This window comes from Leopardus geoffroyi, chromosome B4 (genome assembly GCF_018350155.1).
Source record: "Leopardus geoffroyi isolate Oge1 chromosome B4, O.geoffroyi_Oge1_pat1.0, whole genome shotgun sequence".
Classification (NCBI taxonomy): domain Eukaryota; kingdom Metazoa; phylum Chordata; class Mammalia; order Carnivora; family Felidae; genus Leopardus; species Leopardus geoffroyi.
The window spans coordinates 138473933-138499292 of NC_059341.1; the positions used below are offsets into that span (position 1 = coordinate 138473933).

The following is a 25360-nucleotide window of genomic DNA, read 5'->3' on the forward strand; positions in this document are numbered from 1 at the left end:
ACGTGTGTGCAATTTTCATACTATTCACTCACTAGATGTGGAATGAAGATTTCCAATAAGACAGGGAAGACGGGGAAATGTTTGTTACAGCGTTCGGTGAAAAACAGAGCCTTGGTACGAGTCGCTCTCAGAGGAGCCCAGGACTGGGGCTCAGACTCCAAATCCTCCCATCTTGGCCAGTGACCTCACGTCTCTGAGCCTGGGTGTTCTCATCTGCAGAATGGGGGCGCTAACGACTATGGCTGTTGTATTAACAAAATAACGTGCAGGCGTGTGATATGCGGTGCTCCTCTGAACTGTAAACTCTCCCCAGGGACCCCTTCCTGTCTCGTGGCTTAAAAAAAAAAAACAAAACAGCAAAGCACAAACCTGTCTCCAGCTCAGATCTCCCCACCTACCCCTGTCCAACTGCCTGCCTCTTGCACGTACCTCAGACACCCCCACCGTCTGGTTAAGTGGACCAGATAACCTTCGAGAGCTGCCCAGGGCAGGAATCACTTAGCCCCAACCCACGGCTCATCTTTCGGGGGCCAATCCCAAGCCACCCTTTTGGGGAAGCATCTTTAGGCTGTGATTTCTCAAGCGAGCCCCCTCATGAGCGTTCTTACACTCTCTGCAAACCTCCCACTTACCAGGCATCTGGTGAGGGCACGAGGGTTTTTGGTTTTTCTTCTTTTTAACTGTTTTAAATCTAACATCCATTTATTTTTTTTATTTTTTTTTAATTTTTTTTTTTTTTTAACGTTTATTTGAGACAGAGAGAGACAGAGCATGAACGGGGGAGGGTCAGAGAGAGGGAGACACAGAATTGGAAACAGGCTCCAGGCTCTGAGCTGTCAGCACAGAGCCCGACGCGGGGCTCCAACTCACAGACCTCGAGATCGTGACCTGAGCCGAAGTTGGCCGCTTAACCAACTGAGCCACCCAGGCGCCCCTCTAACATGCATTTAGAAAAGGGCACATAGCATAAGTGAACAGCTTGATGAAATTTTCATAAACGGAACCCAACTTTGTAACCAATGTCCAGATTTAAAAATCAGATCCAACTCCCCAGAGGCCCCCACCCCTGTGCTCCCCAAGGGCCATCACTCTCCTGACTTCTAAACTGTACACGTGCTTCACATAGACCGAGTCACACGGCATCCTTAGCACATGGCTCCACGGCCCCGTGGTGTCTCTGAGAGCCATTCTTGGACTGCACGAGGGCTGCAGCACCCACTTTTCACCCACCTGGGAGGTGCCACCGCCCCACGATGTGTTTTCATTCTATTGCTGGTGATGTTGGGAAGTTCCTAACGGGAAGCTACTATGTGTGAATAGTGCTGTTATGAACACCCTAGTACCCAGCTTTTGGTGCACACCCACACGTGTGTGCATTTGTGCCGGGTGTAAACGTGGGGGTGGGATTGCTGGGTGAGGGGGTCGGTGCATTCAACTGAATGGTGCCCCTATGGGTCTCCTCTGCGTCTTCACCGGCACCAGTTGGGGGGGTTTGTCCTTTTAAAACAAATTTATTTGGGCCCCTGGGTGGCTCAGTTAAACATCGTACTTCGGCTCAGGTCATGATCTCAGGGTTTGTGAGTTCGAGCCACCATTGGGCTCTGTGCTGACGGCTCGGAGCCTGGAGCCTGCTTCAGATTCTGTGTCTCCCTCTCTCTCTGCTCTCCTCCGTTCATGCTCTCTGTTTCTGTCTCAAGAGAAACAAAACATTAAAACACAAAACAAATTTACTTATGGTTCCGACAGACTAATTTACCCTCCGTGACCACTGGCCTGCTTGCAGCCGTGAATTCCGCACAGGGAAGTAGCTGGCGCAGGCCCAGCGTTCCAAGGCTGCTTCCTCTCCCGCAAACCGAATCTTTTCCTCTGCGCTCCGGGACCCTGGGTTCGTCACATGCCACTGGTGTTGGGAATGTCGCTTGAATTCGGCTCGCCTGAGCGGCAGTCTCCTGAGGGCAGAGCCGGGTCCCAGGACGCGACGGACTTGCAGGCCCCGGGATGATCCGTGAGTGCCGGGCGGCGGGAAACGAGCAGACCCGCGGGCCACGTCCCGCGGGGAGCCCCCGCCTCGAAGGGGCACCGCCCTTCCCCCCCCCCCCCCCCCAGAAAGCGCCTCCGACCCTTTGGGACCCCTCGCTCCCGCGGTCCCCGTCCCCCCGCCCTTTCTGCGGAGTCGGGCGGAGCTAACCTTTGCTACCCGGCCCGCCCCTCGGGTCGGCGGGTGGGGAAGGGATCGGGTTTCTCCGGCGCACGGGGGGGAGGGGGAGGGCGGCTGCGGAGGGGGTGCGTCCCGCCCGGAGGCGCCCCCCCCCTCGGCCCCCCGCCGGGGAGACGTTTGGTGGGGGGGGGGGGCCCGCTCCCGCCCCTCGGGGCCCGAGTGCGCGCGCCCCGGGCGGGGGGCGGCCCGGGAGGGAGGGCCCCGTGCGCCCTGCGGCCCCGCCTCCGCCGCGCCCTCCTCCGGGGCGGGATAATTGAACCGCGCCGCCGGGGCCCAGCGTTGGCTGCGGAGGCTCGGCCGGAGCGTGGAGCCCAGGAGCCGCGCCCCGCGCCCCGCGCCTTTGTCCGCCCGCCGCCCGCCGCCCGCCGGCCCCATGGAGCGCGCCGCGCCGAGGAGGGTCCCGCTGCCGCTGCTGCTGCTCGGCGGCCTCTCGCTGCTGGCCGCCCGAGGTAGGGGCGCCCCGAGTCCACGGCCCCCGCTCTAGGGGCTCCCCTCCCGGCCCCGCACCTCCGGGAAGTCCCGGAGCTGCAGTAGCCGTCGGCGTCTCGGCGCTGCGCCCCCGCGGCGCTCCTGACAGTGCCCTCCCCGCACCCCACTCCTGGCCCCCGGCCGAATCGTCTCGGTGACCCGGGGCACTTGTTTCAAAGACCGTAGGTCCTCCTCCCCACCCCCACCCCCGCCCGCGTTCCCGCGCTGCCCACGCTCGCGCCCACCCGTCTTCCCACGGCGGCCAAGGTTGGGAGGCGGGCAGGAAGCCCCAGCCGACGCTCGCGGCGCCCCTCGGGCCGCGCTCTGCCTCCAGAAGGCCCTGGCGAATCGGTTCTCGCTGCCCCCACCTCCACCTCTTGGTAGGGGCTGTCGTACCCAGCCTGTTGGCGAGAAGACTGAGACTGGATAGTACTTTGCCCAGGAGACCAAGCCAGTCGTGGGTTAGGGGTGGACGTGGGAGACCAGAAAGGAAGGGAGCCGTGCGTGGGGAAACCTCTGCCCTCCTGGGACACAGAGGGCCCCGAGGGAGCCGGGGCTGGGATCAGGCCACTTCCAAACCCACCCACCCTGTGGCGGCCAGGGGGCTGAGTCTCCCCCGGTAGACCTCTGGCCAGGCCCCTCGGCCCAGGATGGACAGCCCTGGGATGGCTCCTGTTTCTCCCCTCACCCTCAAGGCCTAGCTCCTGGGAGGCGACCACCAGGCCCTGCGGATTAAGTGCAGCTGCCGGTGAGCAGAGCCGCGGCCTCTGACCTCTCCGCTGACCCGTGACTCATCAGTCATTAGACAGGCCTGCCTGCCCAGAGGCTTTGTTCTTCCTGGGGCCTGGACCACCCTTGGAATCCTAGATCCTTTATCTCTGGCTTAGCTTGGTTTCACCTCTCCCGTCACCACCCTCCGACCTGATCAAAAGGTCGCCCCTGGGAGGTTGGGGGCGGAGGGCAGAGCTCTGCAGAGGGTCCCGGGCTCACTCTCTGGCTGCAGCAGATCCCGGAGCTCCGGCTGTGTCCTGGGTGTGTGCTGGGGGGGTATCCAGCACGTGTGGGGTGGGGGAGAGGGCACGGGAGGCGCAGGGCTCAGGGTTGGCAGCAAGAGCTGCCCCCCCCCCCCCCGCCCCTCCCCGCCCCGGGGGCTCAGAGGCTTGGAGGGGATGGTGCCTGGGCGGGAGCTGGCCAGGTGGGCAGAGGAAGAAGGGCATTCATCGGAAGATGAGAGCAAGCCCAGAGGGGGGCCCTGATCGGAGGCCACACAAGGCTCCTGTTCAAACAGAAAGGACCCCAGGGCCCCCGTGTATTGTGCAGACAAGGCAACTGCGACAGGCCCGGGCGAACTCTTCCGAGGCTGAGTGCCCGGTCCTTCTCCACTGTTCTGTTCTGCCTCGTGTGTGAGGAAGCTGCCCTGCCATCTGACTCCGAAAAAACACGGAGACTCGGTCCGGCTGGAGGGGCGCACGTCGTCTTTACAGAGAAGGCCCGGACTTCAGGGGCACGTGATAAAGCAAACCCGCTCATCGCGCACGGTGGCGTGGCCTTCCGGCGTGGCCTTCCGTGTCTTTGGGGGCGGCCCCTCTTTTGAGTTGCAGCGACTTCCATACAGTTTGGGTTTTCTTCCCCGGTTTCTTTCTGCGGCTGCAAGCTTGGAAGCCCGAAGGTTCCCCGAAGTGACACGGCCCCACGCTGCAGGCCTGCGGGGTCCACGGGGAAACCTAACTGAAAAGTGATCATGGAAAAGGCCATGGAGTGGGGAGCCCTTTAGCCGAGCTGCTGAAACTCGTCCCGGCCACTGTGGTGCAGAAGGGCGCTGATCTCCCCTGCCAAGGGACGGAGCTGAGCCACACTCTGTCCTGTGTCTGTCTGCCCTGTTGGGCTTTCCTGAGAGCGGGGCAGGAGGGAGGGAGTGGAGAGGAGGAGGGCATTGGGGAAAGACAACTGTGTTTTCTCCAAGACTTTCTTGGCCTCCGGCTGGCTGGCTCCGGCGGGGCAGTGTTTCCGACTGATTACAGAGCAAGTCGCTGGGAGGGAGAACAAAGACGGGAGAGGGCTTGGCTTGGAAACACGTGGCCCGCACCGCTGCTGGAACTTTCCCAGGCTGGCAGGGGGTGGGGGGAGACAGACTGGGGAGGGGGGCTGCCAGAGCGTGGAATGCATGAAGATGAGACTTGGGGGTGCCCCTAGGGCTCCGGGCGACACCTTCTTCTGGTACTGCCTGAGGCCCCCCCAACTCAGGGCTCTGTCTGCCACCCGTGCTGGACTGTGGGGGGCGGGGGGAAGGGCACCACGAGCTTTGGTGGGACGGGAAACAAGGTTGCCTGTATCCTGCTGGAAAAGTCCATGCGAAGGTTGGTGGTTTTCTCATTTGTAAAACAGAACAGAAACCCACTTCTTAGGTTGTCATGAGGACTGAGGGACAGACGGGGGGGCGGCGAGGCCTGCCAAGGTAGCTGGATTACTATGACCTATCATTTGTGTTGCCCCCTCCCCAGGGTAAGCCGGTGTCCTTGTCCCCAAGAATGCTCTGAAAGTCCTACTCATTTTCCCAGAAGGGCCTCTGAACCGGCAGCTGTCGAGGGCCCGAGCCGTGTCGGGGAAGGTCAGGCAGAGTGGCGTCAGCTGAGCTCCCCGGGCAATCAGTCATCGGGGCACTAGGTGTCGACTCGGTGCCAGACACTGTTCTGAATCTTGGGGACACAGTGAGGAAGAAGAGAGGCCTGGCCTTTCTGCCCATGGGGTCCCCACCCCCCAGGAGAGCCTGAAGAGCCAACAGTCCATTTCAAGCCAACCCCGACAGGCAGAGAGTCAGGGAGGACCACCCCCCCCCACAACCCGAGGACACAGCATGCAAGGTGGGGTGTGGGAGGAGCTGGCTGGGTTTCTGGAAAGGTCGGGGAGGGTGGTGTTCAGGCAGAGGGAGCAGCATGGGCAGAAGCCCGGGAGGCGAGAGAGGACGTGGACGCGTCCCCTCTTCCCTCCAGTTAGTTCCTTTGATGGCAGGGCCCTGAGCCATGGGTGCGTCGGGTGGGGCAGCCGTGCAGGCGAAGCTTTACGGAGCCAGTTCTAATGGCGCGCACAATCCCCCCGCCGGTGTATTTTATCTGTAATAAAAGACCCTACTTTGCAAAACATCCGATTATAACAGTTGGACTAATAAATGCCTTTGCAGGCGCTGCATGGTTCCAGTCTCCTTGTAATGATCCCAGATGTGACCACATAACCAAATGGGGACAGCCATTATGTCAGCTTCCCTGGGATCGGAGACGCTTCAGCCTGGAGGGAGCTTGGAGATGAGAGGGTGTGGCTGGGAGCCTTGGGAAGGCAGGACCAGGGGCTGGGTCGGTGCCCGCTGGGCCTGCCCCCTTGGCCCTCAGGCTGGTCCTCACCTGACTCGGGGTCAGGAGGGAGCCAGGTGCCTGCGTGTTATCACGAGGTCCTACGTGGTGGGAGCCAGCCCTCGAAGGAGGTTGGGAGACCGGTCCCGATTCTGAAAGTGACCAATCCCATGCCCTCTGTACTTCTGTTTCCGTAAATCTGGAATGAGTACACGCTCTGCTCTGGGAAATTACTGTAAGTGGCATAGTTTACATTTAGCCGCTAATTTAATCCTCTCAACAACCCTATGAAGAGGGTACTATTATCGTTTTCATTTTACAGACATATATACCCAGGCCCAGAGCAGTTAAGTAACTTGCCTGGGAAGCACAGCAGTAAATAGAAGGCCAGGTCACAGCACAACCTGCTCCTGACCGCTCGGCTGTCTCGCCTTAAATTTAACGAGGGGAAGAGCAGGTGGGACAGCGCTCGAGTCCCATTAACAATTGCTGCACGTGTGTCCCAAGGAGGAACGTGCGTTTGGCACGCACGGGGGACCACAGGGCCCTCGAGGGGCTCGTGGCTGGCTTGGCAGGAAGTGATCCCCAAGGTGATGGCATCTGTCTTGTTTCAGATCCGTGGACAGGCCTGTCGTGTACTGGGGAGGCCACGGCCGTGGTGCCGGAGGGCTGTTTGCTCGGGTACCCGGCCCAGGGCCTGGCCTTGGCCCTGCCTCTCCCTTGGGTGTGGCCCAAGTCAGGCCCTCCCTGCTGCCATCTGGGGGTGGGGTTCAGGGACCCCTCAAGGAACCTGCCGTAGGCAGTGCTGTGGGGGTGGGGGGGAGACGGTGCACGCAGGGGCAGATGCCTCTGACCACAGGACCCTGGGTGAGGTCTAGAACTGTCCACAGGGTATGAAGTCGCCCCTTTCCTGGCACCTTTATAAAGGAAAATGTCCTTGGCTGGACCTGGGTTCCAGACACAACAGGGCGGGCCCGGCATCTGGAGAAGACGGCCCTGGAAATTGTTTAGGTCATGTTCCTGCTTAATCTGCCCCCAGCCTTGCCAAGTGATCCTGCCAGAGGGCCGTGCTGACGTGGCCAACGCTGGGAGCGGGGACACTGGATTCCTGCCCACCCTGTTGCTGGCTTCCTGGGGGACCCAACCACCAAGCCCCCCTCCCCTACTGCTCCTGAGGGCGGGGGCCCCAGAGCCTTTCTTTCTCCAAGTGGAGGGTCTGTGATGTGTGTTCTTAGCTGCCCCAACGCCACACGGATGGGGGTCCGGGCCCTCCAGGATCCCTACACCTGGGGTCCGATGGGGCCCAGGTTTTATGATGGGCACTTGAGAATTTGGGAAGGAGTGGTTTGTCTGTCAGGACACGGAAACCACAGATCAGCTGGCCCGCTCTTCGTATAGGTGGGGGAAACTGAGGCCCAGAGAGAGGAAGTAGGTGGAAAGGGTCATTCACAGGCTGCTTCTCAGTTCTATTGAGCAGACGTTTCCCAAGCATCCCTTATGGGCCTGGCCGGAGCCCTGAGGAGCTATTTGTCATGAGCCCATCATTTGTCAGTTTGTCACGTACTCAGCAAGCACGAGGCCCTGGGGACGCGGAGCTGCGTGCCCTATGAGTCTTCTGCGGCCCGGGACCAAACTGCTGCAAACTGAGCAGCTTCAGACCACAGAGATGTGTCCTCGCACCGTCCTGGCGGCCAGAAGTCAGGTATCGAGGGGTCTGTAGAACTTCAGTCCCCTCAGAGGCTCTGGGAAAGGGTCCATCCTTGTGTCTCCCAGCTCCCGGGGGCTCTTGGTGCTTCTGGGCTCGTGGCTGCCTCTGTCTTCACGCTGCCTTTTCCTTCTGTGTTTCTCTTCCAAGGACACTTGTCTTGGGATTTAGAGCTCACCTGGGTGATCCAGGAGGATCTCACCTTGAGATCCTTAATTGCACCTGCAAAGACCCTGATTCCAAATAAGGTCGCATTCCAGGGTCAGGACGTGGATGTATGTTTTCAGGGGCCACTGCACCTGCTAACAGCAAACACAGGAATAGGTGCCCTGACGAGGATATGTCGGTAGGAATCAGTGCCATAGTGACCATGACGTGTCATGACAGTGACAGCAGCCCCGGGTGGGTCTCAAGTGGGCGGAGAGGGGAGGGGATACCTAGCTGAGGCGTGAGTGACAAGGAGCCGTCTGTGGAAAGATCTGGGGAGAGCTTTGGGTAAAAGGAACAGCTGGTCCCAGGCCCCAGGTGGGACCAGGTATATTGGAGGGACAAGAAGGGAGTGTGTGCCTCTGGGGAAGAGGCAGAGGGCAGCTGAGACGGGAGGGCTTTAAAAATCGGGGCGCAGACTGGGTTTTATCCAAAGTTCACTGGGAAGCCGCCGGAGGACTTTAAGCAGAGGAGTGAGGTTATTTGGCTGAGGTTTCCAGAAGTCACTCTGGACTGCTGCATGGCATCTGGGGAGAGGCGGCATGAGCCAGTGTGGAGGCTTGTGCAGGGCCCAGGGCTAGAGGTACCCTGGGCAGAGTGGCAGTCGGGGGGCCGCTGGGAAGTGGATAGAGGCAGAGCTGGAGTGGACAGGACTTGCCATGCGATGGGAGGTAGAGGGTGAGGGACAAGGGATGATTCAGGCTGACCCCGTTATTGTGGCGCGAGCAGCTGGACGGATGGGGGGCTGGACGGGGTGGGGAAGAGTGCCGGTTCTGTGTGGACACTATAAGCGTCCCGTCTGACATCTGGGGGAGCCTGGGTTTGGGGGCGAGATCAGGCTACAGGCAGACATGTGGGGGTCTCAGCCCATAGGATGAGGCGACAGGAGACCACCCAGGGGGATGGCTGGGGCGGGGGTGCGAAGGGTCACGGGACTGAGCTCTGCCCGGCACGTTGAGGGGGAAGTGTACCTGCTTGGGGGCTTCCAGAAACCTGGGTGGTGGCTGGGATCTTGCCAGGACTGGTTTTGAGATGGGAGCATTTTTATGCTAACAGGGTGAGCCAGTATTTTCTTTCTATTTATTTATTTGTTTATTTATATATAGAGAGAGAGGAGAGAGAGCGTGAGCAGGGGAGAGGCAGAGAGGGAGAGAGAGAATCCAAGCAAGCTCCCAGCTCGGGGCTCGATCCCCACAAACCATGAGATCATGACCTGAGCTGAAATCAAGGGTCGGACGCTTAACCGACTGAGCCACCCAGACGCCCCGAGCCGGTATTTTTCTTGAACCTGTTTTTCCTTTTGGATCGTGTCACCTGCTGGAGTAAAATGTACCAGGAGCTTTGCTGCCTACGTACGCCTCCTATTTTGACATCAGACTTCTCTCTGCAACCACTCCTGTTTTTATCCCCCATTCTCCGTGAGTGCGGGTGAGGCCACCAAGGCTCAGAGAGGTCAAGCAGTGCGCCTGCGGGCACACAGCGGCCCCACCAGGATTGAAACCTGGGAGCACGGCCCTCAACTTGCGTTCGTAAGCGGGACACGGAACCCCCTCATGTATCTTTCTGGCTGAGAAGTCTGGATTTTGCTAAGTCCGGCTTTGGGAGGAAGCCAGTTTCCTTCAGCGTGTTTTTTGGGGGGGGGGTGGTATGTGTGTGTCAGCTTTAGAGTCCGAGCCAGGCTCCAAGGCCACCTCCGTGTTTGCTCTGTGGCCTCGGGCCACTTGCTTAATCTCTCCCTGACCCCCTGCTTCCTAGAGTGGCTAGGATCACATGAGATCATTCTTTCACCGGAATGTATTGAGTGCTCTGAGGCCGCGTGGGGCAAGGTGCAGGGACCCAGCCCTCATGACACTAAGTACACAGTGCAGTTAATTATTTGTGCTAAGTGCCGGGAAGCTCAGGGCGCAAAGAGGCCGTGGAACTGCTGCGTGTGTGTGTGTGTGCGTGTGTGTGTGTGTGTGTGGAGGGGGTCAGTGAGGGAAGACTTCTGGAGGAAAGGGCCTCTGGACTGGCGTGGGTGTGGATGAACTGGCTGTCGGAAGGGAGTGCGCCCGGCACCACCCGGCTTCCAGCTTCCAAAGGCCAGGTGCAGACGACACATGACAGGTGGCCGGAGAGTCCAGAGCAGAAGTGGGAGAGAGGGGTCCCCGCAGGGTGGGATGCTGCAGAGATGTCGGGAGGTGAGGCTAGCCCACGCGTCCGCTGGCCTTGGCGGGGAGGAGGCTCCTGCCTGGAGGGAGAAATCTGGGAGATGCTTCGTGGCAGGTGCTGGTGGAGGGTTGGGGCGGGGGGTGGGGGGGGAGGTTGAGGCACCGGCCCCTCTTGTGTGGAGCCGTGAAAGCAGACCCGGGCACGCCCTGCCTCCTCCTGGGAGGCCGGGTGCCCTTGAAGGGGGATGGTTCTGTCCGTATCCCAGACCTGCAAGGGTCTGTACACCAGACCCCAGTGACAATTGCCTGGTGCCTCCCTGGGCCACCCCCTTGAGGACGGGGTCCTGTCTTTTCACCTCAGGAATCCCTTGCCCCAAGCCAGAAGCCTGCATGTGGAAGGGTCATGAGAGGGGCTTTTTAAACACGATTTTATTTTTAAGTCCTCTCTACCCCCAGCGTGGGGCTCGGGCTCCCAGCCCACGTCGAGCGTCGTACGGTCCGCCGACTGAGTGGGCCATAGAGGGGCTCTTTTGAATGTGTGCGGGGCTTAGGACAGCTCACAGGCCAGTCAGGCATCGGCCGGAGCCCCTGCGAGGATGACAGGTGGCAGGCTGACATTCTGGAAGCTTCCATCCAAGGAGCACCCCGGAACCCCTCTGACTGCCGGCCGGCATCTGCCATGTTGGAGAGAACGTGTGTCTGTCCCTTTACCCGTCGACAAGAACGCGTGCTCCTCTGGACCACGGGTTCAGAACCACCACGTGTCACAGCCCACACTGCAGGCTTCCTGAAGCCGTAATTCGCCTGGAAGGGGTTTGGTTTTAGCGGCTGTCTCAGCGGACAGATGGCATCCGCTGCCCTTGAACCAGTCTGTCTGTCCACCTGCTCACCAGGGACTTCCGGCGGGGGTGTCTCTTTCCCGAGGGCAGGGGGCGGGGTGGCGGTCCTCTGGCGACGTGTCAGTCTGGGGGAGCGTGTGATTCCCGTCAAGAAGGATGCCCTCTCCCTAGCGGTGCAGTACCTTCTGTGGCTGCCCGATTGGGAGGGTTCTTTCTGTGGACGGGCACCGACGTAAGCATTTTGCCCGAATTAGCACATTGTTCTTCCCAGCCCTACACAGTTACCGCCCCGTTTGGTGGGTGGAGATGAGATGGAGACCGTGCGTCCCTTTCCAGCTGGGACGTTTCTTGGAAGACGTGTGTCCGGGGGTGGGAGTGGTATTGGCTTTTGGGCTTTGGAGAGCCTGGCCCTGCCCCATCGAAAGGAGATGCTTGGGAGGAGCCGGGAGGCTTTATTTGTTTCAGAACGTGAGTTCACAACAGACCTTTTCTTGGACAGGATACACCTGTCTTTTAGAGACAGACCTACTGCAGACGGTATCTTTGTTGACATCTTGAGCCGTGATGCCGGAACATTCTTCAGGGTGTCCCCCTCGCTCCACCTCCTTTCCCCGCAGCTCTGCTTTCCTCCGACGGGTTGGGGGTAACCGTCTCAAGGCCAAGAGAGTGGCAGTTCTGGAGTCTCAGACCGATGCCCCAGCAGGTCCCAGGCTCTTGCTTAAATTCTCAGCAGCCTGGCACTTTGCGGAAGTCGGCTCCAATCAAGCGTTGTCCTTTGGGATCATTCCCTCCCCCTGAAGAGGCATGTTTGCAGCAAACCCTATACTTCAAGGTCGTCTTGCCCATCAGGCCCCCGGTGAAGATGCCTGTGGCCATTGCGTCCTGCTCAGCTTCCTGAGCCTCGCTCGCTGTTTGTGCCGGGCATGGGCGGGTGCTTCAGGGTCACTGAGAGGAGAAGAATGCGATCCTTGCCCCAGAGGAGTTTTTAATTCACCAGGAGGCAGACGAGCCTAGCTTTGGGGGCTGTCAAAACCAAACCTGGTGCCTGACTTTGTCCCTCTGGCTGTGTGACCTTGAGCTGGTCACTTGACCTCTCTGAGCTGGAATTTTCTGATCTGCAAAACGGGGACCCTAATGAACTGGCCTCCCTTGGTTCTTGGGGGAATCAAGGAAGTGCCCGTGTTGTACCTGGCACATAGTAGGTGCCCAGTGAGTGTGCGGCACCAGTGGTAATGGCAGTGATGGGGGAGGAGGCACGGTGTTGAGGGACATCCCAACAGAACTGGGTGATGTCTGGAGGCGAGCAGGTGACAGGGCGAAACAGAGAAGGGCCAGAGCCTAGAGGGGTCAGAGCCCAGACCAAGGAGCAGTGAAATGAGAGGTTGGCAGGGAAACATCAGGGATTTTGAGTGACACTCATTCAAAGTGCGGAGCTGGCCACCCACTGGTGTTGGGAGAGTGAGGTGTGTTCCAGGTGGGGACGAGGACACCTTAGCATTTATGTCCACGTCACTGTTAGGTGACCTAACTCCATTTGGCTCCTTCCGTGTGTAATTATGTTTGGAATCTGGGTTCCATACCTGTAGCCGCTGATGTGACAGTTCGGTGGCAGAGTACCCACGGCAAACGGTTTAAAGACAGTGGTGAATGGGGATGGTTGAGGAACAGAAGTAGGGAATTCCCTGGCTGCCTTCCGTGCACCAGGCGCCCACAAGAACCCTGTGATTCAGTGGTCCGTGCCCCATTTCACAGTTTGGGACGCAGACCTGGGTGCAGATGGCTTCAAGGATTTGCCCAGGGATGGTGAGCTGCAGAGTGAGGCCCGGGGCTCAGACCCAGCTCTGCCTGATGCTGAACCCTTCCTTCCCTCTGCACTGCCCCACCCCAGAGGAGCATGATAAATACATGCCGGCATTCTCCCTCAGGTCCCTCCTACTTTAAGCTGCAGCTCTCAGCTCATCCCCAGCTCACTACCTCAGCCTTCACCAGAAGCCCATGAACTTTGGCCAGTTGGCTCAGCTCTAGCAGGCCACCCATCGGCCACAGGTGCTGGCTGCAACCATGTCGCTGGTCACCGTGCTCCAGCCACATGGTTGGTCGGGCTGGGTGTTTCTTGGGACGGCAACCCTCTAGGATTGCCCAAGAATGCCTTCCCCCGGATCCAGCTCCTCTCCTTTGGCTGTTCTGGCCTACGCCAATGCTCAGGACTTGAGGAATAAACGTTTATGAACAAAGATGTTCAACCCAGAGCTCTTCGTTCCTGAGTATAAAATACCGGAAATGAAGAGAGGGGGAACGGGCTGGGAAAGTTGCCTTTTCTGCTCTACAGCGTGATGCCGTGTGGCCTGCGATGATGGCAAAGAAAGAGGGCTTGAGGGGTCGAGGGGGAGAGAGATGCTGAATGCAAAGAGGCTTACTTGGTGTCAGGCTGATTATTACGATGGGGGCCGTGATGCCCTGCCCTGGTCTGTTCCCCGTGCCTCTGCCTCATCACTGTCCGGCTGGCTGTGGACCCTGGCGGGCTCTCCACGGCTAATCTGATAGGGCCGTGTGCGAGGCTGATGGGGTGCCTCACGCCCAAGGGGGATGAGCTGGCCCCAGATGGCCGTGGGGCTCCTACCTGGCTGCCTGCTCATTCCCCCCCCCCCCCGCCCCCCAAACCCGGGACCCAGCCCCCAGAAGGCTCTGCTTTGCACAAGTCCCAGCCTTGTGGCTGCTTCAAGCATTCCAGGGACATTCCAGATTTCTGAACGGAGTGGAGGACTTAACATTTTATTGTCCTGCTGAGAATGAGGTTCAAAGTGCTCAGGTTCCCCAGGGAGAATCATTTCCAAATGTTTCCACAGCCCCGGGCACAAAGTTCTCGTCCTGCTGAGCTGGCTGTGGGAGTCTAAGCTTTAACTGGGCTTGCCTTTCTCAGAGTCCGAGGGAGGCCTTGGGGCCACTGCTCATCCCTGGGGGCTTCCACACACCCACACAGGGCCATGGTTCCCCATTTCTCATGGGCCATGGCAAGCATACCCCCTTTGTTTCTTTAACACATAATCAAGCGCTGTTTTCTGAGAGCTCACTGTGTGCTCAGACCTTTATAAGCGCACTCGCTCAGCATCTCTGCAAAGGTTATTTCGAGCCCCGTTTTCACCGTTGGAGCTTTGGCTCAGAGAGGGGAAGCCACCTGCCTGGGGTCACAGAGCAAGAAAGGGCTGGAGTCGGGATTGGAGCTGTGACCCCAGAGCGCATGCTTTTTCCGCTCGGCCCTGTAGCTGCTGCTTGCCAGCTTTGTGCCGAGGAACGTGAGGAAAAGGGATGGCCCAGCTTGTAAGACCTCTGCGGCTGGGAGGGCAAGGCCGTCGGAAATGTTGGAACAGTGAGGTGTGCTCCCCGGACAGGGGGTGGGCTGTGAGCAGGGGGGCACCCAGGCCAGGCTGGGTGGATTGTCACTCTCACCCAAACCACCTTGGACTCCCCCCGCCCCGCGGCCCCGTGGGGGTGGGGCCGGGACGGGGCACCTCCCTCACTGCGGAGAGCAGCCCAGGGGTCCCCGGAAGCCCCGGCGGAGGGGTAGCCCTGACTCGGTTCCAGGCGACACCCCTCGTCCTCCTGGCCACGGGAAAGGGCCGCCCATGCACTAACTCTCCCGGGATCTTTCTGGAAGGGCTACTCTTGGTGCTCGACGGCAGTTTCTCCGCCAGCCTGGAGGGCCTTCAAGGGCAGCGTGTGGCCCGCCCGGTCTGACTGCACAGGTGTTTGTGCTGGTTGACGGCCGGTTGTCAAAGCTGGTGTTTTAGGAACTCTCGGCCTCGTGCTAAGCCCAAGAGTGAGCCTCCCTTCTGGGGCCGCCCCGAGGGCCCGGCCTTGGAAGAATAATGAACTCCAACGGGACACCCATGGCTGCTGGTGCCTCGAAACGCTGCCAGGCCCGGTGGGATTTACCCCGTTGGGTGCTGGAAAGCCATCAGTGAGAAAACGTGGGGTTTCGTAAAGCCAGTTTCGCAACGTCGTGCACAGCGTGATCCTGCACTCAGGCTGCAGAGGCTTTTGGTGCTAATGCTCCCGGCCACGCGAGTCCTCTAGGCTGAGGTCATCTCGGTACCCAGCTGCTCCTGCCTTGGGGGTGGGGACCCTCTCCTTCCCCCGAGGCACGAGGCTCGTTGGGGCAGCCGTCTGGGGTGAGGCCGAGAGCCAGGCTGGGGAGCAGAGGGCCATCGTCCAGCTGTGAGGGCACGCGTGGGCCGGCTGCTGAACCTTCTGTCCTTGGGGAGCCCTCCTCCTGTCCTTCGGGTGAGCGGAGACGCCCGTCTCGTGCAGATCAAGGGCAGGAGCGGTCAGCCGCTGTATCACGAGGACTGCCACCCCGCCAACAAGTTGCTGCAGAAATTAACCGAGAGCGCCCGGACGTGGCTCCCAGAAGCTGGCCTAGAAATGTTGGCTCTTTTCTTCTCACCCGGGTGGGCTCGTGGCGTGGGGGGCCCCCGTTTCCGTTCTGCCCTCCGGGTCTGTGTATGTCACGGTCTGGAGTCTGCCCTCCGCTCAGCAGGGGAGGCTCCCTGGGTTGTCTCATCAGCGCTGCCGGGAGCCTCCAGGCCGCCCCCATTTCTGACCCTCTAAGAGTCCGGTTTCCGGTGCCTGGACACCCTCACTGCCGGGCTGCACGGCGCGTGCTCACGTCCCTGCCTTGGTCGCCCTCCCGACCCGTCTGGGCAGGGTCCCCATCCGAGTTTCTGTTGTGTGGCCGGAGCAGGGATTCAGCCCAAGTGGGTGTGGATCCCGGGTGCTGAGCCGCAGCCCCATCAGAACAGGATGCGGAAGGTACCGGTTAAGGTACCAGTTAAGGTACTGGTTGAGGCATTAGGCATTCCCAGGAAGGAGCCGGTGTGGATTCCAGCCCAGGACCCAGTGGGTTCAAAGTTCACGTTGTGGAGCGTCCGAGGATGTGTGCGGGCCCGTCCGGTCCGGCCTCACCTGCCGTGGGTGCCTGAGGAAGTGGGGTAGGGGGCGCCTGTCCAAGGGGACCTCGCGTGGGTGAGTGGTGAGCCGGCCCCCTCACCAGGCGCCCTGCTCTCTTCCCGCACAGTGGCCGCAGACACCCTCATGGAGGCTTGCTGTGCAGACGGACATCAAATGGCCACACAGCACAGGGACTGCTCACTGCCTTATGCCTCGGAATCCAAGGAATGCAGGTACGTTTGCCAGTGATGGCCGTTTTACCGGAACGGTGTTCCTCCAGCAGGAAGCCGGGTGTGCCGGGACCCCTGGCAGAGTCTGGCGGGCAGGCCCAGATCCGCCCAGGCTGTGGGGGGTGTGGTGGATGACCCCCGCCTCCTTCCTCTGTGCTCCCACGTCCCTGCACGGGACGGGGCTCCCCCTTCCTGGGGCGGCCCGGGCGTCTCTCCCCTTCGCGGGGCCGCAGAGCAAAGAGAGCTTCGCTGGGGTGGCTGTTCTCTCTGCCACCGCCGGGCACTGTGGCCAAGTCAGTCTCCTCCTAACAAAAAGGTGTCTGTTTGGGGGGGGAGGGGCGGTCGGATGAGATCATGTGACTGGCGAGTCACAGCGTGGCCTGCCTTCAGACCCCGACAGCGCGCGTGAGCCGGTCCAGAGCGGAGCGTTCCCGCAGACGGTTGTTCCCCTACGCAGTAGCCAAAACCTGGATGAACTGTGCTTTTTTTCCCTAAATTAACCCGAGCTCCCTCGAAGGTTTGGCAGGCGTTAAGCGTCGAGTAAACCACGAAGGTCTGGAATGTCGATCGTCACCGGAAAGGTAACAGTAAGAATAGGGGCCAGCCTGTACAGAGCTGCTCCCTGCTGTGTGTGATGAACGTTTTCCTCACGTAACCCCGCTGTTAATCCCGGCCTACAGCCCAGGAACCTGAGCTCTGCCCCCTGCGCACAGCCGGTGGGTGACAGTGCTGGGATTCGAACCCAGATCGGCTCGCCCGGGGAGCAGATGTCAGGGAGGCGAGGCCCCGAGAGCGTTCCCTCCTTGTGACAGCCGTGCGTTTCCTCCGTGCGGCCCTCGGAGCCGTGGGGGGCTGGGTGGAGAGCGGCCAAGGAGGGTGCAGTGAAGTTTCCTTCCCTCGTTCTGGACTTCTGCATCTCAGCTGGCAGCGGGCATAACGCGATCGGCCAGCGTCGCCGGGCGACGTAAATCTCGATTTGGGAAAATGCTTGAAAGGTCCAGAGCGCTGTGGACCGAACAGAGGGAGAGAAAACAGGACAGTCGGTTGTTTGAATTGACGGGGAGGGGGGAGGCCACGCACTCAGGATTTGCGGGGCGTCTGATGGGTGAGAGCTGGGAGTTTGGCTCCCGAGTGTGGCTCGGAGGGGCCGAGGCAGAGCCGGGCCGTCAGCACCGGCTGTGTTTGGGGACCGAGCCAGCGAGGAGCAGCCTGGCCCTGGGAAGCTGGGTGGATGGGGCTGGATTTCTGGCTGTGTAACCTGAGCCAGCGCAGAGCCTCGGTTTCCCCAAGTGCAAAAGGAGGGTTGTGACACCATGCTTTTGGGGCCGGGACGATGACAGGAGGAGGAGGGAAGACGCCAGCCCCACAAAGCCAGGCAGTGTGAGTGTTGCAGTCTGCCTGGGCTGCCGTGGCAAACACCACACGCTGTGGGGCTTGAACAACCCACATTTATGGTCTCACAGCTCCGGAGGCCGGAAGGCCGGGATCACAGCGTGGGCAGGGCGGTCTCCTCCCGGGGCCTCTCTCGTGGGCTTGCAGACGGCCGTCCTCCTCTGCATCCTCACACGGTCGTCCCTCTGTGTGTGTCGGTGTCCTGACCTCCCCTTCTTAGCAGGACATAAATCACAGCGGATCAGGGCCACCCGGATCACCTAGCTTTACCTTTCTCACCTCCGTAAAGGCCCTGTCTCCAAATACAATGTCACGTTTGAGATACTGGGGGTGAGGACGTCATTGTGGAATTTGGGGGGACACAGTTCCACTCGTAACAGGGAGCCTCTGTTATCAATACTTAAATCACAGACGTTAAAGTAGGGCATCAGCCGAACCTCTCGGTGTACAGATGGAGAGACTGAGGTCAGAGAAACTCAGAAGCTGGGGGCCCCTACTTGTGAATTTGGATCTCAGTCGCTGCTCCGTTTATGAGTGACTTCTAGCCACCAAAGTCTTTAATAAGTTCTGGAGTTATCTTTAATCCCCAGACTACATGGAAAATACCTTCTTCGCTATGCAGCGCGCGTTTGTTCTGTGACATCTTGGTCAAGGGTAAATTTCGAACGTGCACGTAGAGATAATCCTAAAATGCAGAGAATGTCACCTGAATGGCCGAGCGGGAATTTCTTCTCTCTGTGGGGAACGTGGCTACGCGTCCGGGCTCCCTTGACCCCCGACTGCCTGCTGGTGGCACTCACTTCATATCACAGGGGCTTACGGAAATGCCAGCCGGGTGGCGAGCGTTCGCAGATTACGATGTCCTCCCCGGCCACTGCTTACCGGTCACGGCTGGTTTCACGGAAGCTCCAGGAGGCTAATTGGCTTGTCCCAGTGAACTCACGGGCTGGGCTGTGTGTGTGTCCAGAGCCTCTTGGAGAGTACTTAGCTGTCGAGCTGACCGGCTCTAACCATGTCACTGTCCGCCGTCCCTCCAAGCCTCTCCTGAACATTTTCCGCTTTGCTCAGTTACCTTTGGGGTTCAAACCCCACGTAGTCTGCGGAGATCAGAGGCCGAGCCTGGGCTGGTGGCTCAAAGAGAGATGTCGCTCATCTAAGAACACAATTGGGTTTTTATTCAAGAAGCAGGCACTGAGGGGCGCCTGGGTGGCTCAGTCGATTAAAGCGTCCAACTTCTGCTCAGGTCATGATCTCACGGTCCTGAGTTTGAGCCCCGCGTCGGGCTCTGTGCTGATAACTCTGTGCTTTCGATCCTCTGTCCCCCTCCCCCCCCCCCCACCCCGTCTGCCTCTCCCCTACTCACTCTCTGTTTCTCTCTCAAAACTAAATAAACATGAAAAACATTTTTTTAAAAAAAGAAGCAGGCATTGAATGCCACTGTGAGGGATACTCAGGAGAACGCGACCCCTCCCCAGCCGTCCATGCTTTCTGTTCCGGGGGGTGAGGACAGCAGACGACAGATAATTGTGAGCCCAGAGTCAGGTGTTTGGTGCCGGGACGGGCGTGGGCTCTGAGTGCCGGGCCTGACCAGCAGCCCATCGAGGCCTGATAGCAGGGATTTTCTCACAAACTCAATATTATCACTGACGGCGAAGGCAGGGGAGGGGGAGAGAGCAGGTCATAAATCAAATCTGGTTTAAGAGGTTCTTCTTGTTAGTAATAGTTAAAGGATGCAGGAACCAAAGATCACCGGCCACTTGGTAACTTAGGCCTCGTATCATTTTTCTTCTTCGGGAGTGGCATTTGACCTTTCCGGTTTTAAGTAAAATCCTCAGTTTTCATTCATGCAGCGCCTCCTCATTGCCCCTCACTGCTGCTCTGAGCTCAGGACGAGGTGGGATGTTGTAACGGGATGTTTGAGCCGGGGCTTGACGGAGGGAAGCGAGCAAGCCGGGCGGGATGTCAGGTTGCTGGTCCAAGTCTAGGGCAGGGAGAGTGCAGGGCGGGGATCGGGGGGATCCGGACACGGGTCTCCAGACGCCCAGCTCCGGGCCCCACCAGGGCAGAGCTTTGTAACCGTGGCCGCGGGAGCCTTTTCGGTGTGGAAGGCTGTTCTAGTCCGCCAGGCCACCCCTCCCCGCGTCCCTGAAGCCTCGGCATGGTCCTGGCACACAGTAGGGACGCAGCCAGATTTCTTTTACTTGCAGTGAAATACACATAGCATAACTTTTACCGTCTTTTTTTTTTTAAATTTTTTTTTTTAACGTTTATTTTTGAGACAGAGAGAGACAGAGCATGAACGGGGGAGGGTCAGAGAGAGGGAGACACAGAATCCGAAACAGGCTCCAGGCTCCGAGCTGTCAGCACAGAGCCCGACGCGGGGCTCGAACTCACGGATCGTGAGATCATGACCTGAGCCGAAGTCGGCCGCCTAACCGACTGAGCCACCCAGGCGCCCCCCGTCTTTTTTTTTTTAAGTTTTATTTTATTTATTTTGAGGGAGAGATAGAGAGCACGAGTGAGGGAGGGGCAGAGAGAGGGAGAGAGAGAATCCCAAGCAGGCTCCACACCGTCAGCACAGAGCCCGACACGGGGCTCGAACTCACGAGCTGCGAGATCGTGACCTGACCTGAAATCAAGAGTCGGACGCTTAACGGAGCGCGCCGCCTGGGTGCCCCCTTTGACCATCTTAACGAATTTTAGGCGCCTGGCTTCCATCCCCGAAGGTTCTCGTCTTTCCAGATCGAAACTCCGTCCCCGCGCCTGGTGTATTTTCTGTCTGATTTTTGACGGCTCCAGGTTCTTCATAGAAGTGGGAACAAACAGTATTTGTCCTCTTGTGCCTGGCTCATTTCCCCGAGGATCCTGTCCCCGAGGCCCGTCCGTGTCGTAGCAGGGGACAGGATCTCCTTCCCCGTTGGGGCGGAATCCCGTGTCGCTGTGCGGATGGGCCACGTTTCGTTCACCCGTCCCTCGGTGGACGCTCGGGCTGCTTCCTTCTTTGGGCTGTTGTGAATGATGCTGTCGTGGACGTGACTGTGCAAACATCTCTCTGAGTGCCTGCTTTCAATTTTGGGAGGGGTGTATCCTGCTGGATCACGGGATAGTCCTGTTTTTAATTTTTCGAGGAACTACCCTCCTGCTTTGTACAGCAGCTTTGACACCCCCACCCACAGTCCCCGAGCCTCCAGTCCTCATCCTGAGGCTCTCGGGCTGTTTTCTGTCCAGCCAGTATCTTCGAGTGAATGGATGGACGGGTGCCTGTCTGGTTGCTGTTCCTGACAATTTAGTGACATGCCCAGTATTTGTAAACTCACCCAAAGCCCGAATGAAACGTGTAGTATCCCCAGCCTAGACAAACCCATCCTGGAGCCCCAGATGGTTCTGGAAGCACATGGGAAGCCAGGTGCGGAGCCCCAGGCCCACAGGTGGAGGTGGGGGGAAGGGCGGGCGGGGGGCTGCCGCTCATGGGCAGAGGAAGCCCGGCTGGCCGGCCGCAGGAGGAGGCCGGGCTGGGCCCATTCTCTCTGGACACGCGCAGGGTAGATGGCTCCTCCTGTCCTGGCTGCCGTTGGCGGAAGCCGGGGTTATTTCGGGTCTGGTGGGAGCCGTACCTGTAACTCACACACACCTCCTGCTCACTTACCCGCCTCCGGGCCAGGCCCCGCTGCCCTGAGCCCATTGTGGCAGGTAAGGGTCCTTCTGCCCACCCAAGCCTTTTATGCGTGGCATCTTCCGTCTTTTTCCTGGGGCCCCCCGCGGGGCTGGGAGACGGGGACGCCGCAGCGTGGTGTCGCTGTTGCCATCGTCCTCCGTCTGTGGCCTGAGGCCAGCTACTGCACCTGTCTGGAGCTGTCTCCTCTGAGCCTGGAAAACGGGGATGAGTGCTGGGGTCTGGTGAAGGATAAGGGTGCCCGTGTTTGGGTGTTGTCACTAGGTGGGAGCTTTTTGCAGGGCGAGGCTCAGAGCCGGGAGATGAACTGAGACTCCAGCGGCACATGGGGGTCTCCTGCCTCCGCCCCCAGACCCCACCCTGCATCCAGTCTCTCTCATTCTGCACTTACTGGGCACCGTCTGTCTGCTGGCTAGTGTGTGTGCATGTGTGTGTGTGTGTGTGTGCGGGTGGGTGGGGCTGGGTTGGAGCTCCCGTCCCCGAGGGGCTGCTGCTCCCAGGCCCTGTGGACCCCCCGGCGGGCCCCTCCCCCACCGAGCCCTGGCCTCTGCCCGCAGGATGGTCCGGGAACAGTGCTGTCACAGCCAGCTGGAGGAGCTCCACTGTGCCACGGGCATCAACCTGGCCAACGAGCAGGACAGCTGCGCCATGCACCACAGCGACAACGCCAGCCTCGAGGCTACGTTCGTGAAGGTGAGGACCCGTCCCCCGCCGGCCAGCAGCCGCTGTCCCCCAGCCGGAGGCCTGGGTGCTCTCCTGCCTGCGGCATCTGCCCAGGCCTCCCGCCCTCGCGAGCGGCAGGGTGGGAGGAGGGAGGAGCCCAGGAGGGGGGAGGGCCCTAGGAGGGGGGAGGGGCCTCTCAGGGCCCTCCCCCGTCCCCCACCCCCTTCAGTGTAATCATGAACCCTGGACAACACTGAGGAGACCCGGGATGAAGGGACCCAGGCTTGCCCTGAGGACCTCCCATCCCGGGGCCTCTGGCAGGAGTGCAGAGATCAGAGCAGAGGCTGCCTGGGCTCAGGGTCTTCAGAGCCCTCTTTGCAGCTCACGGCAGGCCCCCCACCCTGCCCAGGACGCCCCCTCAAGCTTTCCTGCCCACCAGGGAAGCAGAGCCTGGAGCTCAGAACGGGACCCCCGGGGTCTCTGAAAACACGTGACATCCCTAACTGCCCTAGAAGAGGAAAGTGAGTTCAGAGTGGCCCACACCCCAAAGTGGCCTGGCAGGGGAGGAGTCTGTGGAGGTGGAATGGGGCATGGGGTCCACTGGGCTCTAGGGGGGGCTGAGTTCTGAGCAGGTGACTTCACCCAGGTCGGGCCCAGTCCCTGAGGGCCTCTGTCCCTGTGAAAGTTCTGCCTCTTTGCACGGGGGTGGGGGAGTTCCTGAGAGCTTTCTGGTCGGGCCTGAAAACTGTAAATGAACGAGGCTGTCCCTCCCTCACCGCGCACCGAGAGAGAAAAACAACCACGGGGAGCTTTGGCCCCGGTCAGCGGGGTCCTGGGTCCTGGTCGGGGGACAGCTCCAGGAGGAAAGGGTTCCCATTCCCAGTCAGGAAGGCCAGGAAGTAACTTCGAGGAGTGTGATTCGGAACGAAATCTGGATTCTGGGGGGGAGGGTGGGGGCTCCTTTCTGAGGGTTCTGTCTTCACACAGATTGGGGCGTGGAGTAGTTGGGAGCTCCAGAGCCCCTCCGCCCACCCTCAGCCTTCGTGGGCCTTCATGGCGGAAGCTTCTGGCGCGAGGGAGCTGGGAGGGGTGAGGGTGGGGCGGTCTGGTCGAGGGGTCCCGGGAGCCAGGAGCTCGGGCGTCCAGTGACCGCCTCCCCAGGCAGGGCAGGGGCTCTGCAGACACCGTCTGCCCAGCAGACAGCTCTGCCCTTGTCCCCAGACTAGAGAGAAGGGGGGTGGTGTGTGTGGAAAAGCCACGGAACATCCTAACGGGAGTGGGAACAGGCCACTTTGGCAGACGAGTGATTTGTGTTTCCGGGGAGGATTCGTCATGCCCTGGAAGGTGGAGGGGGTAGCCGAAGCCTCCCTCTTTCTGGCGGGGGGGCGGGGGGGTTGTAGAACGCCCCATCAACCTCCGCAGAAACTCGAGCCAAGCCCCACCTCCTGGCTCCTGCTGTGGACCTGTTGGAAAGTTCTGTGCCTTTCTTAGGATAATAAGGATTGGAACGGGGCTGTTCGTACATCAAGGGCCGAACGAATCCCCTGGATTCAGGTGTGACTTTCAGGAACACCGGGGTCCGGGTGACAGACAGTGACTCTGTCCCTCACTTGGCGACTTGTCTTCAGGTGCCCGTGCTTCTCGAATGCACAGCGTGCTTCCTGCCGGGCTCTGGAGGGAAGAGACGCGTGCAGATGCATTTTCCTGGGCATCACAGAGAAACCTTCGACCGCACACAAGGAGTGGAGCCTCAGGGCGCCCTTGTGTGACCCTTAGCGGATCCCTGTCCTAGCTAATTCCTCCCGGAGATGTAGGAGCCGGGCAGGAGGGGGGACATCTGGTGTTGGGGGACACGTGCTGGGCGCAACCCCTTTAAGGCTGCTTTCAGAGTCAGGACCTGTGAGGTTGGGTCGGCAATGTGCTCCGGGCTTGGCTTGCTGAGCTGTACACAGTGCCAGCGTTTAGAGGAGACGGCTACGTCAGCCAGCGTCCTCGCCGCCTGGGGACACGGGGATCAGCGAGGCCGGGGGCCCTGCTCTGTTGTGTGGCTTCTCCACCTGGAGTCTCTGTGTTTGCAGAGGTGCTGCCATTGCTGCCTGCTGGGGAGGGCGGCCCAGGCCCAGGGCCAGAGCTGCGAGTACACCCTCATGGTCGGCTACCAGTGTGGGCTGGTCTTCCGGGCATGCTGTGTCAAGGGCCAGGAGACTGCAGACTTTGCCCCCGGGGACCTTGGGGACCTCCAAGAAGCAGGTAATTTCCTCCGTCTTTTCCCTTTCGGGCGGCGCACCAGTGAGGGTCATCCGAAGAAATAAAGCCAACAGAATATGCGTGCATACGTACGCAGAGAAAGAAATGTATTTTTTTTTTTTAAGATTTTTTTTTTTTTTTAACGTTTATTTATTTTTGAGACAGAGAGAGACAGAGCATGAACAGGGGAGGGGCAGAGAGAGAGGGAGACACAGAACCCAAAGCAGGTTCCAGGCTCTGAGCCATCAGTTCAGAGCCCGACGCGGGGCTCGAACTCACAGACCGCGAGATCGTGACCTGAGCTGAAGTCGGACGCTTAACCGACTGAGCCACCCAGGCGCCCCAAGAAATGTATTTTGAGGAATTGGCTCACTCGGGTCTGAAATCCGCAGGGTGGGCCAGCAGGCCAGAGACCCAAGGGAGAGTTTATATTGCAGCTTCAGTCCAAATGCTGTCTGCTAGCAGAATTCCTTCTCGCTTGGAGGAGGTCAGTCTTCACCTGATTAGACGAGGCCCACCCACATTACAGAGGGCGATCTGTTTTACTCAAAGTCCGTTGATGTAAATGGTAATCTCTAAATGATACCGTCACAGCAAATAGAGACCCGTGTTGGACCAAATCTCTGGGTACCGTGGCCCAACCGAGTTAACACAGAAAATTAACAATCACAGGCAGAGGTAAGCACGCACGTTTGCTGTCGCCTGAACTCAGCACAGACTGACTGTCAGAGCACTGTTGGCGTTTGTCACCTCCTCTGAGAGGCCACGGCCCTGGAGTTGGGACCGAAGGCGTGGGATCTGGGATCTGACAAGTCTGGGTTCACGTCCCTGTCCTAACGTGTATTTTAGGTAAACTGATTTATCCAGACCTCAGTTCGCTCATCGGTGCAATGGGGACAATTGCGGTGTCTGGGAGGACGAGGTGTCTGGTGTGGCACCTGGCTCCACAAACGTTTATCGCCACGGTTCTTCCCTGCGTTTCTAACAGCCCAGGCAGCATGGCGGGTGGCTTGCTCTCAGTTCACAGACGAGGGCCTGATGCTCAAGGCCACAAGGCCAACACACAGGGGAGGGAGAACGCCGGCCTCCCGCGCCCCGGCCAGTGCCCTTTCTCTCTCCATCTGGTGCCAGTGATGTGCAGACAAGAGACGGGCGGGGGCACCACTCACGGCTGCCTGCCTGGGTTCTTTCGGCTAATAGATACTTTTTCAGCAAAGAGGCGAGTGACCCCCCCTCCCCCCAAAGCAGTTTCCAGGGAGCTCCCGGCTGTTCATTCG

The 25360-nt window shown here is 59.7% G+C and overlaps 1 protein-coding gene across 2 annotated transcripts in view; it reads left to right on the forward strand.

The window, feature by feature from the left end:
• The first annotated feature begins 2452 nt into the window (after positions 1-2452).
• FBLN1 (fibulin 1) overlaps positions 2453-25360 on the forward strand; it is an 85679-nt gene continuing 62771 nt past the window's right edge. The window contains exons 1-4 of one of the 2 annotated variants that reach the window (XM_045465487.1): positions 2453-2667; positions 16006-16111; positions 21731-21866; positions 23915-24086. In XM_045465487.1, the coding sequence (XP_045321443.1) occupies positions 2592-2667; positions 16006-16111; positions 21731-21866; positions 23915-24086 (490 nt within the window). In that variant the 5' untranslated portion in view covers positions 2453-2591. The remainder of the gene's footprint in view (positions 2668-16005; positions 16112-21730; positions 21867-23914; positions 24087-25360) is intronic. The other variant, XM_045465488.1, reaches the window with a different exon arrangement.